We start from the raw sequence: 16,484 nt of genomic DNA on the forward strand, positions 1-16,484 counted from the left end.
ATGTGTGGTATATGGGCAATATTTGGCAGTACAAGCGATTTAGTCACGCTATGCAATGCAGCCTCCAAAATTGCTCATCGTGGACCCGATGCCTTTCGGTTAGAATCTGTCTACCAGTTCCCGTCATGCTGTCTGGGATTCCATCGCCTTGCTATCCTGGACGCTGACCATGGGATGCAGCCGATGAGAGTCTTCCGACATCCTAATGTTTGGCTAATCTACAACGGAGAAATATATAATCACATTCAAGTAAGTATTAATTAGTATTAATTTGTTTTATCACTAAAACAAGTTATTTTGAGTTCTTTGTTGTGAGCACTGATGGCCTATCAGACAATGGTTCTTTATGAAAAGGTCACACCGGACCGGACAAACTACGATAGTCCCATTCAATTGTTGGGGATAAAAAAGTATATGGTTGAATGATCTGAAGAACGGATAATGGAAATGAATACTTGGTTTGGTTTTATTTACTTAACGTCCAATCAACAGCTAAGGTCAGTTAAGGATGGCCTCCCGTTCATGCGTGTGGTGAGTGCGTATGTGTTTTGGGAGGCTTCGGTATGTTTGTGGTAAATCTCCTTGTGATAGGCCGGATCTTATACCGATTTATAGTGCTACCTCACTGAAGCATACTGCCGAAGACACCCAGCAGGACACCCCACCCGGTCACATTATACTGACATACAAATCACATGCTCGAAATTGTGAAAATGTTGATATAAGTGTGGTCTTTCTTTTAAAACGTTGGCCTACCCATCAGGTAGCAAGTCACATATGAAGCAAGTAGAAATCGATTATTTTTTTTGCACGTGTGTTTGAAGTTGTTATGTTAGGAGTTGCCGTGAATATTATTGGTTGTATGCTTCCAGTCTTTGTATTTCCTGTTTCACTTACTATGTAATTTGTTGTGAAACCACTTGTTTCCATATAAAATCCTATATGGGTGGTAGGGCGGCTCATGGGTAGGAAAATTTTCAAACGGCAGGAGTTAAGTATAAACATCTAACCAATGTATAGATTTTACCTTGGTACTCCGTTTTCCTCCCAAAGTTTGACCTTCTACGCGTTTCTATACAACATGTGTGAACAAGTTGATAAAACTTCTTGTCAAATAAATATAGTATATCAATTCCTTTTTATGATCTTCGGAATTTATTTAAAAAGAAAAAAAAACAAGGAAAATACGATAAATTTAAAACTTGCATCATAGAAAACCATATTTCAATAAAATCTCAGTATTTATCTTGAACACTCAAGTTAAATGTGTGGTAATGCTTTATTGGTTTAAAACCTGTCTTAACAAATTTCTAAAATATGTCTTCAGCTTCGACAGCAGTTTGACTTCAAGTACGCCACTCATTGTGATGGTGAATCCATTATCCATCTGTATGCCCGAGGCGGGATAGAGTTCGCAGCCAGACATTTGGACGGCGTGTTTGCCTTCTGCCTCCTTGATACAGCAAGCAGGAAAGTCTACCTAGGCAGGGATAGCTTTGGGGTCAAGCCGCTTTTTCGTATCTTAAAGGAGGGTGGCATTTTATCAGCATGTTCTGAGCTCAAAGGTTAGATACTTGACTTTGTGCTATTATATGCATGTACTATGTCAGTCCTGATTCTATATCACTGCACTGTTATGCGACGATAAGTTTAAACTCCAGTCCTTATCCTGTCTGTCCGATTTTAGTGCGTATCTTATGCATACCAATTCTTCTTGCAAATTCCAAAATATCTTCTATTTGTAAGTAAAGGTGTAGTTCTTATTTCTGTATACGCAGATACATTATATATACACTCTTATACGGGTACACCTCTCATTAACTTTGGAGACATCTGGTTAAATTGGAAAATTGAAGGTCAAAACTTAATCTAATTCCTCACTTAGTATAAAGGCACTCCTAATTTTGTTCTGTTTAGATACCGTTGTTTGCTTGGGAAAATTTCGCAATTAGTAGATTGGTGGGAAAATAAAACACATTTCCGTCTTTTAGTTATTTAGATATTTCCTCTGAAACGGGTCCGCATTATTTTGCAGCTGGTCAATTAAGAATGATCTAATATCCGGTATATGTGCAAATACACTATTGCAGTGGTTTGAAGATATCAGCAAATGCAGTCATATTATCTTCATTGAAAACATGTTTTGATAATGGCTTGCATCACTTCAAAAGTTGAATGAATTTAAATAATAACAGTGCTATTACAGTCTCTGATGTTTTCTAATCAGATATCCGTGTGATTCACGTAGATACGTTTATGAAACATTGGTTTGGTTTGGTTTGGTTTATTTTGTTTATTAACGTCCTATTAACAGCTAAGGTCATTTAAGGATGGTCTCCCGTGCGTACGACATGCATGCGTGTGGTGAGTGCGTATGTGTGTTTTGGGAGGCTGCGGTATGTTCGTGTTAAGTCTCCTTGTGATAAGCCGGATTTTTTGCCGATTTATAGTGCTACCTCACTGAAGCATACTGTCGAAGACATCCAGCAGGACACCCCACCCGGTCACATAATACTGACAACGGGCGAACCAGTCGTCCCACTCCTAATATGCTGAGCGCTAAGCAGGAGTAGCAACTACCATTTTAATGACTCTGGTATGTCTCGGCAGGTACAATTCTTACGCCCTACCTGCAGGGCTATTTTTACAGTTAGGCACGACTATAAGTTAAGTATTTGTTGTACAGTAACTGTTGTACAATAGTATTTATGAAGCTCATACGAAACGGTGCTATGCTACTAAGACGTAATATTGGAACGTTGTAAAGCATAATTTGATGTCCAAATGAATAACGCTAGCCTAGCATGAAAATGGATTTAGACATACATATAACAAAACAGGAGACATAATAAGACAAGATGTTTGGAATGACCACAGTCATTTGTGTCAACTTTTAATTTTCAAGTATTTGGCATATCATCCCATACTTGTATATTACATATACCTTGGTTCCCTAGTGTGTCCGCACTTACCCAACAGACTCGTTTGGATACATTAGTGACTCATTTCGTTACAATATCTTTGGCGTTAATAGCATATAGTACAGGAGACGCAGTTTCTTATCAGAACTAACGCGTACAATTTTGTATGTGCTTTTTAGCAACCGACTTAACGAAACTTGACTATTGATTGCATATGTTCAGCTACCCTAACTTTTCGGTATACAAAGGTTGCGGTACAAATCCTCGTGCAATATATTGTCATGACGACACTATATAAAGTATATGTAACAGTATCACTTTATAAATCATAGTCAGACTAGGGTTTATAAATGGTCCAGACTATATTCTATCATTCCATTTTTATACCTGAAATGTCTGCTTTTAGGATATGTAAATAACCTAAATATTATGTTATCGTTTCATTCTGCACTGAACCTTATCGGAATGTTTCTGAATATCATAGATATGTATATTTGAAGAACGTGATGAATATCATGTAGCCAATTTATCAACTTAGTGACAGACAGTCCAATGCTTATTGTTCGCATGTACTTAGAATTCTGTTTGACCATGGCGTGTATTACAACTGGTAATTTTATTTCCAACTTCATACAGAAAATAAAAATCAAGTCTTTCTTGATACAAGTTACCAGACAAGCGACAGTATATATTGTAACGTCTCAGGTTGACACATAGCGCGAAAACACATTCCTCAACAAATATTGTCGCTGTCATACAGGGCGATTGGGCGGGATTTGTTTTACCGCTGTCTATTAACAAGTGTCATTCTTTGAGTTAAATCATAGGAGAGTTGACTGATGTTTCCACGAAACTACAGTGACAGATGAGAGTAGAGTCAAATTTGCTAGCATTTTTTGTGCGTCATTTAGTTGGTTGTAATTGTTGACACTCTACAATTAACGATGATTCCTATTATCTGATTCAGAAGAATGTCCATTCATCTCTTGGTCCAAGTGTTTATTTTTGTATTTAAAAAAATAGAAGGTCGTACCAACGCGTAGGAATACAATTCACACGGAGTCAACCAATCGCAACATGGGTAGATTATGTAACACGATTGAAATTAAAAACAAACAAATGGCTCTAAAAAAATTATTCAAATTCATATTCTTAAAAGTACCGGTATGACCTTAATGGATATCTGCCAACGATGTTTCAAAAGGAACCTTACTCTAATACGAGGTGAGCGGTATGTTACGTATTGGTTGTGATCTTATGGAGATAATTTTCCCTGAGGTGGAGGTAATGTAAGCTAGTCTACAGGATTCAATGCTTCCATATATGATAAAAAATCAAACTTCCGGTTTACTTATTATTCTGAAATTGTGACATATTTCGGTTCTTGTAGCCGGGGTCCATGGGCCTGGACGATCAACAAGTTGTCAAATATAGATTATTAACCTATACAGTTTTTAATCAAGTCTTAAATGTTTATCAACTGAAATAAAGAAATATTGATTTTTTTCCAGAGAATATAGAATCCTATGACATTAAGTTTTACGATACAATTTTGCGTTTCAGGACTAATGGACATTGTGAAACACCAGTCAAAAGACAAGATTCAACATGTGCTGCCAGGCCATGTGGAGACTTACAGGCTAGACAGCAAATGCCGAGTGTCGCTAGACAACATCAAACAGTTCAATGAAATAGGCAGCAAACCGTTTTATAATGCAGATTCAGCAATAGGTATATTTAGTTGATTGTTTTCAGTATAGTGATACGTATGATTGCACTTGGCTTTGAACTATTTGCACAAAGAAACTTTACTGCTACAAAATAAAATCATCACTTAGTTGATAACAGCATATGTGACAACAATGGATAAAATAATCAAATGTATTCATTTTGACCTGTATGTGTTAAACGGTGGATTGTTTTGGTGGAATTGGGTCCTGTTGGTATCACAGAGAGGTATTTGTAGCAATTGTATTTCGCAGAGAAGGACGTGAAGGCAAGTATTCGGACTCTTCTAAGGAGCGCTGTAAGCAAGAGAATGATGGCGGAGCGACGTATAGGATGTCTACTCTCTGGTGTGGTAATTCTACATGTTATATGTGTACACTAATAACTTACATTAAAGCATATTGACTCACTGTTCGCGACTTTGTTGGCTTTAAAATGGTTTTCCGTGTATCTTCGGCTTATTTATTTATTTTGCTTGCCATAAGCACAATATGCATGATTGACTGCCTTTATGATATTTTTATTGAATGAAAGAAGCTGAAATAATTCAGTCTTAATAATCAAAAAATTGTATCGATTTATTCTGAATGATATTCATTATTATGTTTAGGCGAGTGCCTGGTCATCGTTTGAAATAAGTCTGCCTTCAATATGTACAAGAAGGCGAATTCTTAGGATAATTATTTTTGAGAAAAAAGTCTTATCATCTTATTTCTTTGCTGCGAAATGACTTTACATGTATCGGTAATTTATTTATCACCTCACTGATTTGTTAACAATACAGGACAAATATCAATTTCTTAACAGTTTCACGAGAAACAGAAATGGAATGAAACATTACAAAAAAGAAATGGTGTAAACCTATCCAATATACCGTCTTGCAGGTGGTTTAGACTCGAGCTTGGTGACCGCATTACTGGTTGAATTGGCAAAGGAAAGAAAATTGTCCTATCCCATACAGACCTTTACTATCGGCATGCAGGGAGGCACAGATATAATGGCTGCAAGAAAGGTTAATAAATGGTCACTTGAAATGAATTTCTATGATATTCATAAATACTTATGTTGGTGACAAATATATATATGTTAGCTTTACAGTTGAAAGGATATTTATGCCCCTCCACATACATCAAGAATAGCTCAACAAATTTATGAAATTGAAATGACCACCCACCAGGGTGACAATTAAATGTACTACTTAGAAAGCCACCTAGTGGCTTCTAACATGAAATAATGCTTATGATTGCAAAGTACTGGCACCCATACAATAATACCAACTTCAATCAATATCAAAATGTAGATAAAAAATTATAAGAAGCTATGCTAGCCTTAGTGGGGTTGACATAAAAACCGCCACAAAGACCTTAATGGTATAACATATCATGAATGTCTTCTCCTATTTACATAACTGTATTTTTGTCCAAAATGAATTTATGCCATTTCCATTCCTTCCTTATATCGATTCTATTTCTGAGTTAACTATTGACATATTATCTTGTATTCTTCTATTGTTTAACATAACTGTTCGATATTATGTTACATACATACTTGTGACATTACTATTTCCATATGATTTTTATACCCAACTTTTAAAATATTTCAAAACTCCTCCCATTTTTAACATGTACCACACGATGATAATTTTTGAGCTGCTCTAATGACGTCAAAAGACATAAATATGTTTACCAGGATTTATGATTATATCGGTTGGGCATATTGAGATATATCAATAATTTCATATGGTAAACTGAAATTGGACATAGATATATTAAATACTGAATTATACCACTGATTACTGAGCTTTGATGTCAAGGTGGCAGAACACTTAGGAACAGAACATCATGAAATTTTGTTCACACCAGAAGAGGCAGTCGCCGCCATTGAAAACGTCATCTATTACCTGGAGAGTTATGACATCGTGTCCGTCCGTGGATCGGCTGGTAAGTCATATAGCCAGTCATGGATACATGGTGTTATGAAAACTAAGATGTGGAGCTTAGGTGTTTCCCGGTCATAGCTCACAGAAATCAAGGATAAATTATTAAGTCGAAAACGAAAGTTGTTTAGAACATCAATACCTGTTATAAATTGAAGTAATGTCAAATATACGTTTCGTGGTGGCATTATAAAGCATTTGCCGATATGAAAGGTTTGCAGCGTGACAATTAAGAAGCAATGTGATTGGCGAAGAAAAAAAATAGAGAAATGTAGATGAAATGAAGACGGTAGCAAATATAAAAAAAAAAAAAAGTGTAAGGCTCCTTGAGTTTAATTTGAACGGATGTATAGTATATGTTTAATACTGAAACAGCTTAAAATGTATACCTTGTTTTACTATTGGATACACAGGTATGTACTTACTATGCAAATATATCAAGGAAAAGACAGATACGACCGTCATTCTGTCTGGAGAAGGAGCTGACGAGGTTGCACAGGGGTATATATACTTCCATAAAGCGCCCTCTATTATGGAAGCTGACATGGAGAACAGACGCCTCTGTAAGGACTTAAGTATGTTCGACGTTCGAAGAGTGGACAGAATGTCGGCTGCTTTTGGGTGAGTGAAAATTATTCTTTATACAAACAATTCCCTATTGTATTATGTTTACTATTCATTCATCAGTACCAAACTTAAATACGATGAACCACAGACGACGACTCAGTATTTTTATTCAACTTCTTCATTTAAATGAAGAAAATCCGCCATACTTAGAATTGTATTCTCTAGTAATTGAGGTAGCATGTGGTTGGATTTATAGTATAAGGGCGTATTGATTTCAAGGAGTGCATTTCAAGACATTACCACGAGGTCGATATATTTCACGGAAAAATAATCATTTCTAATTGTTAGTCCACCGAGGAACGCTAAATGAACCATAACACCACCCCGAACACGCCACCATTAACCCTTAAGCAGTCACTCTTATTGTCATCTTTAAATATATAAATGAATCAGAGAACAGCAGCTGTCATTTTTATGGACTGTGGCTTATCTCGGCTTAGGGGGACGGGACCCATACATTTTTTCTCAGGACCGACCCCTCATCTAAAGACCAAATGTAAGGCAGAATTGGAGTAAAAACTAAGAAGAAATATATTATTAGGGGAGATAAATATTACCGAAATCTTAGTCACCTCTTACGAACCATACATTGAGGCAGTAGGTATAATTCTTACGCCGTACATGCATGACGTAATATATCCTGTCTTGTTGTGAAAGCCAAGTACACGCGGAAAACCTAGTAGGTTGAGCTGGTAAACCGATGTCTTGTCACATCTAATATAAACATTTAAGGAATGAAATTGTAGATCTAATAAGGGATGCCAAAAGAAATTACTATGATAACTTGCAAAAATCTTTACATGATAAATCTATTCCTGCTAACAAGTGGTGGAAAATAGCTAAGTCAGTAATGAACTGTAATAATATATCTAATAGTTTACCTCCGCTATGTGATAATAACACTGTTATCCATCATCCATTTGATAAAGCTGAATGCTTAAACAATTATTTTTGCTCAATATCTACATCCACTCCTAACCTTGAACCCCCTGATCCACCTGATAATAACTTTCTATTTAGAATAGAAAATATCACTATCACTGAACAAGATATTAAAGATCAACTATTAACACTTAATGATAAAAAACCTCCTGGTCCTGATAACATTATACCAAAAATAATCAAACAATTAACCCCATCTCTAATACATCCTCTAACATTACTCTGCAATAAAACTCTTGAATCAGGTATTATACCATATTCTTGGAAAACAGCTAACATAAATGCAATTTACAAAGGGAAGGGATCAAATAGTGATGTTTCCAACTATAGACCTATATCTATCACACCATGTTTTAGTAAAATAATTGAAAAAGTTATTTTTAAATATTTGTTTAACTATATGAAAGACTGTGATATAATTACAAAGCACCAGTCAGGTTTTTTACCAAAAGACTCCACTATTAACCAATTATTAGAAGTATATGATACTATTGTAAGTAACTTGGATAAAAATAATGAAATTAGATTTATCTTCTGTGATATCAGCAAAGCCTTTGATAGAGTATGGCATGAAGGCCTACTTTATAAACTAGAAACTTATGGTATTAAGGGGAAAGTACTACAGTGGTTTAAGAATTATCTCTCTGACAGGAAGCAAAGAGTCTCAACAGAAGGATTTTACTCAACATTCAAAAATATAAACGCAGGTGTCCCTCAAGGCTCTGTACTTGGTCCCTTTTTATTCTTAATATACATCAACGACATAACCGACTGTGTTCAAAGTAAAATTAAACTCTTCGCTGATGATACTTCACTGTATGAAATAATTAACAATAACCGTATTGAAATAGCTGGAAAACTAACTAATGATTTAGATAATATAGATACATGGGCAAAAAATTGGGATATAAACTTCAATCCGTTTAAAACAGAATCAGTACTTTTTTCCAGAAAAAGGGAGATAATCAACCCTGATATCCTATTTGCTAATGATACAATCAACTGTGTTTTGGATCACAAACACTTAGGACTAACTTTTAGTAGCGACGGTAAATGGAACCATCATATAACAAATATCCACGATAAAGCATACAAAAGAATGAACATATTAAGATTACTAAAACATAAAGTTGATAGAAAAAGCCTTTTGACTATCTATATCTCGTATATAAGACCAATTTTAGAATACGGTGATGTAATCTGGGATAACTGTACAAACCAAAATAAAAACTACTTAGAATCAATCCAAGTAGAAGCGCTGAGAATAATAACAGGATTAAGAAGGGGGACATCTCATGATAAATTATATACTGAAACTGGCATTGAAACTCTTGAATGTAGAAAAAAGAACCATAAACTTATATTAATGTACAAAATACTGAACAAAGAAACACCAAAATACCTTGCAGACATTGTTGAACAACACATTAATGATAACACATGTACACATGTTAGATATCCACTCAGGAATAATCGACTATTCAATCCTCCATTTTGTAGGACGGAAAATTACTCAAATAGCTTTTTCCCATCAACACTGAATGAATTTAACCAGCTAGATAGAGAAGTATTAAATGCTAGTTCATTGAACAAATTCAAAACACTTATTAAATCTACAGGTAATAATAATAATAATAATAATAACACATTAGAGATAACTGATACTTTCAAGTATTACGGACTAAGAAAATATAACATACTACTCTGTCAACTAAGAAATAAAGCCTCAAACCTAAACTCTGATCTTCACAAAGATCATCTAGCTGAGTCTGCAGCATGTGCATGTAACTATGAAGATGAAAATATACACCACTTTATGTTTGAATGTCCCCTATTTATTGATGCTAGACAACTTCTAATTCAGAACTTAGCACAAATAAACCATTTAGATGATCACAACCATTATAATGCTAGTACTCTTCTAAAAGGATGTAGTTTATGTAACACTAATGTCAACATAAATATTCTAAAATTTGTAACACAATATATACAAGAAACTGGAAGATTTAACATATAATCTAACATGCAATATATATCCCACCCATGCCACACACTCCCACACACAAACACATATATTTTTATCAATTAGTAAAATTCATAGTAATTTAGTTATGCATATGTTATATATGACAATTCTATATTGATTCTGGGTAAATCTCAATTATATATATATGTAGCACATACAGTACCCTGCAAGCAATATAACATTATGCAAATGGGCAAGATTGGACTGGATGGAAGTTGTCATAGTATTATTAAGTTATATAAAGTAACAAATTTCCTAAAATAATTAAGGGTAGATTGATAACACTTTTGACTACTCCAGTTCTTTTCTTCTTTTTTTTATATGTAATATGTATTAGCAAAAATGTGTATAACATAGTTGTTGATGAATTCTCATACATCTTTTAGGGTGACTGGTCAATGTGTTTTAACACGGGGACTTTATAGGACCTGCAGCCCAAGGAAGTAATGTATGAAAATTCTATCAACAAATATGGTGTACAGACAATACCTAAATTCATATAATTTGACTCAATTTATACACACCAAAAAAAAATCTACCTGGAGTGATATATACTTCATTATTTAAATTATACTCTAATCTACTGTTAATTTGTGATTTGGCAATTGTATGTATCAACTACGTAAATTAATATATATATTCATATATATGTTCATGTTAATATATATAAAATTATGTATACTACTTCTGTTATATTCGAGATTAAAAAATTGTTACCTGTATATATGTTTATATGGAGATGACTTAAATAGGCTATGCCTGATGTCAGATCCATTTGTCGAATTAAATGACAATAAAATGTGTTGAAATTGAAATCTAATATAAACATACAACTTGTTTGGGGAAATGATAATATGATATATATTGTGTTACCTTTGACATTCTGTTCTATACTCTACTTACACTAACTCCGTGGCGCATTTCCCCTTTCTATTGTTTTTTATCAGACTTGAGGTACGTGTGCCTTTCCTAGATCACACATTCAGCAGTTATTACCTGTCTCTAGACCCCTCAATAAAGGTACCTGTTAATGGCGTAGAGAAATATTTACTGCGATCAGCCTTCGATGAGACGGATTTGTTACCAAGAGAAATATTATGGAGACCCAAGGAAATCCTCAGTGACGGCTTGTCCTCGAAAAATAAATCTTTGTATGAAATCTTACAAGATTTTGCTGACGAAAAGGTATGTTTGTGAATTGTTTTCATCTGACCTGAATACGGGTCTGACGGACCCCGTTTTCGGCCATCCTTTATAATGGACTTTATCGAAATATTATTCCGTTTTATTGTTTCGTATTATCGAAATGATATTTAGTTTTATCGATTTATCATTTATATTTTGGTACTTAATTTCGGATTAGATAGTAATTTTCCAATATTTGCGCTACAGAGGATCAACACTTAACTCCCATTCAAGCAACAAACTCAGTCACATACAAGTTGCAGTATACAGATATGATAAGGCTTTAAAAATTATTTCCTAAAGGTATCATAGCGGATGAAAATGTATGTAACATAATTATAATACCTGATATAGACTACAATAACGATATTGTAACGCTTCTTTTCAGAGGTATTTACACTATTTTTAATGTGTGGAAGATCATAAAAAGGACCGTGGCTGTCTTAACTTAAATTGACCATTTCATTAATTTACATATGAGAAATAACGACAATTTACTTGCATATATAATGAAAATTCGTTGCTGTTAACGAATAAGGTGAAGCGAATATGGTATTATGATAGATTTCTGTACCACTTGCCTTTCTTTCTCAAATATCTATACCGTATGTTTTTACTTTTCACAGTTAAAGAACTTAGATTTGGATCAATGCATTCAACAGTATCCACACAACCCACCCATCAGTAAGGAGTCCCTGCACTACCGACGGATATTTGAGAGTTTCTATCCTGGACAGGGTCATGTGATACCCTATTTCTGGATGCCAAAATGGTCATCGTCTTCTGACCCTTCAGCCAGGACACTAGATAATTACAAACAGTGACCATGCACTTAATTCAATCAAACGTGAAATATTAGTATCAAAGTTGTTATTTTGCATCGGTGAGTAGAAGTATCAAGTCTTCGAATCCCGAAGAGTTCTTTATAATAATAGTAGTGAGTAGATAGGTTTTGTTGGTGTATGATTTATAGTTATATATATGGTATATATATATACATCATTTATAACCATACACATGTGTACATGTCTCCCTTTGTGGAACTCTTTTGTAAATAAGTTAGGAAAAGTTTGCACACGAAAAGAAAATTGTTGTTGTCTTATCTCTCACTGCTCAGTGTTATTGCGATGTATTCCCCAACCGTCATGCCGTAACCTATTACATGGTGGAGAATCTAAACACGAACTCGTATTTATCCCATAACTACGCTTGTTTCACAACTGTTATGGCACGTGATAAAATTCGTAGCAGTGTGTTATTGTTTTTGTTTACACACCACAGTGTATAAACACTTTCTAAGCCTCCGATTGGTCATTTGTGACCCCCAACAAATCTGATTGGCTAACCTCTGGCCTTTGACCACGGACTATTTTTACTACTTTCACTTATTCTTTTTTTGTCAAAGATCAACATGGTCTTTTTTGTCGTCTGTCTTCAAAAGATCAACATGGGCACGTTTTGTGGATTTGTCGGTGGTCAACATTAGCATAACTGGGTGAGAGGGGTGTCCTCATGGAAATGTCGATTAATCTGGGGTTTGAGTCGTACGAAATATAATTTTATAATGGTAAAATAGACGACGCAAGGAAGCGAGATATTGCATCAATTATGCCTAGCGAACCAAAACTGACACCCCACCTCCCCCTTGATTCTCGATATGCAGTGGACCCCGATAGCCATGAATGAATTATCAAAACAAAAACAAATGTAATACAAAATGGTTACATCGCTGTCTCTAATCTACATTCTTTTGAATGAAACGGTCGCGGCATCTAATGTAGGCCTACATTATATGGCGCGGGAAGGATGTCATAATTAAATATTTTTGCCTAGGCAGAAATCGAATTTTGCCTAAACAAAAATAAAATATTGCCTAAGCAAAGATCATTTTGCCTAGGCAAAAATATTTCTGCCTCAAAAAAAATAATTTTGCCTAGGCAAAAATCGAATATTGCCTAGGCAGAAATATTTTTGCCTAAACAATATTCGTTTTTTGCCTAGGCAGAAATAATTTTGCCTAAGCAATATTTTAATTTTGCCTAGGCAAAAGTATTTAATTATGACATCCTTCCCGCGCCATAACAGTAGAGCTTTCCTTTTAGTTCGGTGTCATTCGGTACGGATTTGTACCAACAGAAATAAGATCAACGAATAGACACTTTCTTCTTCCACTTACCTTTATTACGAATATATTTATCCAAAACACAAAAATGTAAAAAAAAACATTTTGGAACATTTGTCTCATGTCAGTTTACTGATGAGATTTCGTGTAAACACACTGACAAACGTGAAATAGGCCTACATATTGCTCAGCACTCGGTTTCCGAAATATTTTTTTAATGCACGGTGTCTTGAATGAATAAATCTCAGAATGAATATTTAACATCACAATAACCAGTAAGAGCATACCTACGAAATCCAGGAAATGACCGATAATTGAATCTGACAATGATTAGTCTAATATTCAGCGGTGACGTTTTACTTCGCGATGACGGTGTCGTCTTAGAATGTATTTGAGTATTTGAGCGGAGTCATTTAAACAAGTTACCTATTAATAAATTACACATACATGATTGTCAAACTAATATTTCGTTTTGTAAACTTATATAATCTATAAATATAGTACAGAAGATATGAGTCGTGCATCTAAAATAGATGATAAGCTTTCGTTCATTACGACCTATATTTTGTCGCGTAGTGATTTGGTTCACGGAATTTAGTTGCTACGTTGGGAGAATTTGAACACTCGTTGGGGAACCTCTAAACATTTTGGAGTGACTCATTTGTTTGTAAATATGTGATACGCATGTTGGTTAATGTTGCATTTTTAATTAAACAGAACAAAAATCGTCATGTTTTTTTAAAATAAATTCATTATTCAATAATTTCTAATTTCCCCGTCAGTCTGTTTGTTTTCTTGACCGGATTTTAATGTTAGGTGTCAACGTCCTTATCGGAATGTTTTCGTCGGTCCTCGTATTCTTGCGTGTTCACGTGACCGGCACGAAGGACTACATTAACACTTGGTCGGTAAATATGGCCAGAGCACCCGACTAACATATTTTGCCGTACAAACAAACGTGATACACTTGTTTATCGTACTTAGAAACCGAGGGAAAGTGCTGTACATTTTTCTATTTATTCACGTACAGTTACATAATAGCATTATAAACTGGTATTAATTGACGAAGTGCCGATTAATTGACTACTTTTTAATGATTTTGACGATGTTTGTCATTTTCGTACGAATATACGGCACTTTTCGTTGTTCTCGAACAATTACCTTCACGCTCTTATCTGTTTCATAAGTATTAATTTTGGGTAGTCGGGTACTCTAGGACGATTTATAGAGCAAGTGTTAATGTTCATGCTTCAATATTTAAACTCTTCAATGTTTTAAGTATCGAATTCGACATAAAGAAACGAACAAACGTTGGAAGACGAATGCAATGGATCGTGATTAATTCAATTAATTATTTACAGAAGATTTATTAAGACACAAGTTATAGTTAGAAGTTTTCGGTTGTACATAGCCTACAAGTTTGTAGATTCAACACTGGGAAAACCACCGTCCTCGTCGTTGCCATGACAGCCGATTTAAGCTGCGATCACGAATGCACTTAGAAAGTGAAAGTTGCAGTGTTATGCGCATTAGGCCGTTTTTTTTCTTAAAACTGCATTCACACCTCATATCGATTACCTGATCAATCAAAAATATAAGAAAACTAACAAAAACATTAAAAACACATAATGAAGCCTTCTTGTAAGTGCAGACACAACGCAGGATCTGTAAACAATGTGACGTCATCGGAATGTACAAGTTGCAACAATGTACAACAATGTATATTTTACATGAATACAATAATGAGCAACAAAATGGGACGCAACATTAACCCTGACGCATAACAGACAGTTGTCTGTATCGTGTTGCCGCCCATGTGTCGTCCACGTGGTGTTTAGGTGGCGGACATGAGGAGAGCCAAGTGTCGTTTGAAAAAAAACGTTTAAGAGGTTTAACTAAAGAAACATTTACAAGTTCAAGTGAGCCGCTAGTTATATATTACTTTGTTTTATTGTTATCTCAATACACACACCTGGATGGTTTATTTTTTAAATTAGAGACCAATTTTTTGTTTTGTCGGAGGGATGTTATATATTTGGTATATATTGTCTGATCTCTCACTGCCAAGCTCAGAGTTATTGCGATATATTTACATTCTGTGTTGCATTTGCCTATATGTCGTTAGTAAACCAAATTGTATTCATGAGACTGTATACTACAATATATAGTGATTCGGTCAGAGTAGGAATACAGCCCCAGATGTTGCAGGTCAAAACAATGGCCGCCAGTTACTTTCGGCCTGGAGAGCTTTCAAATGCTAGCATTTATAATTCACAACAAAAACATAAAGCAACTTCACAAGTTATGAGAGTAATATTTAATAATTAAAACAAAATGTAGTCAACACAAAATAAATATAAGCGCCGTTCTTGAACTAGGAATTATCAAATTGTCGAGTCAGTGTTGTCACGCTCACAGGGGCTCGTTTCCGAATTTTCAGAAATGCAAGACACGACAACATTAAAAGACCAATATTTATATAAAAAAAGAATCTTGTGAAAAATCGGGAGTATCGACATGGTTTCCGGTTGTGTATGTATATTGAATTTTAGTTTTGTGGTTATTCACTGATGTCAAAGGCCTACCTTACAAAATCCAGCCACTGTGAAGTTGAAAATCGTCTGCTTAGATGTGACTGGTTAGACTTGAATCCGTTTCGAACGTTGCCCTTGGAATCGTTTTCACCTACTGACAAGACGACTTTCATTTAGAATTTAAGAACTGGGATTCTTCTGAAATTAACGTAAATCCAGTCGATAGAAACTTAGGTGTTTCCGAGGAATCGAGTATATCCTGTGCAATACCTGTTAAAAGCCGCATCACTTCTAAATGCTAACCGTATGGCATTGCGCCGAAAAACGGCTTGGATTTTAAACAATCAGCAATTATGCAATTGTGAATAATTTGACGATATCTACAAACGTATACGAAATGGAAAATAAAGTCACATTTGTGCAAAACTATAGTGCGTGTTTGCTATTAATAACGACACGAGGG

The 16,484-nt window shown here is 34.9% G+C and overlaps 1 protein-coding gene across 1 annotated transcript; it reads left to right on the forward strand.

Annotated features, from left to right (window-relative positions):
* LOC117343305 (asparagine synthetase [glutamine-hydrolyzing]-like) lies at positions 1 to 12,265 on the forward strand. Its single transcript, XM_033905648.1, has 9 exons — positions 1 to 249; positions 1,328 to 1,565; positions 4,485 to 4,652; positions 4,904 to 4,996; positions 5,534 to 5,661; positions 6,463 to 6,589; positions 6,999 to 7,206; positions 11,128 to 11,365; positions 11,992 to 12,265. The coding sequence occupies exons 1-9, from the start codon at positions 1 to 3 to the stop codon at positions 12,187 to 12,189; spliced, it is 1,647 nt and encodes a 548-aa protein (XP_033761539.1). The 3' UTR covers positions 12,190 to 12,265.
* Positions 12,266 to 16,484: the final 4,219 nt, after the last annotated feature.

Source organism: Pecten maximus, chromosome 15 (genome assembly GCF_902652985.1).
Source record: "Pecten maximus chromosome 15, xPecMax1.1, whole genome shotgun sequence".
NCBI classification, from domain to species: domain Eukaryota; kingdom Metazoa; phylum Mollusca; class Bivalvia; order Pectinida; family Pectinidae; genus Pecten; species Pecten maximus.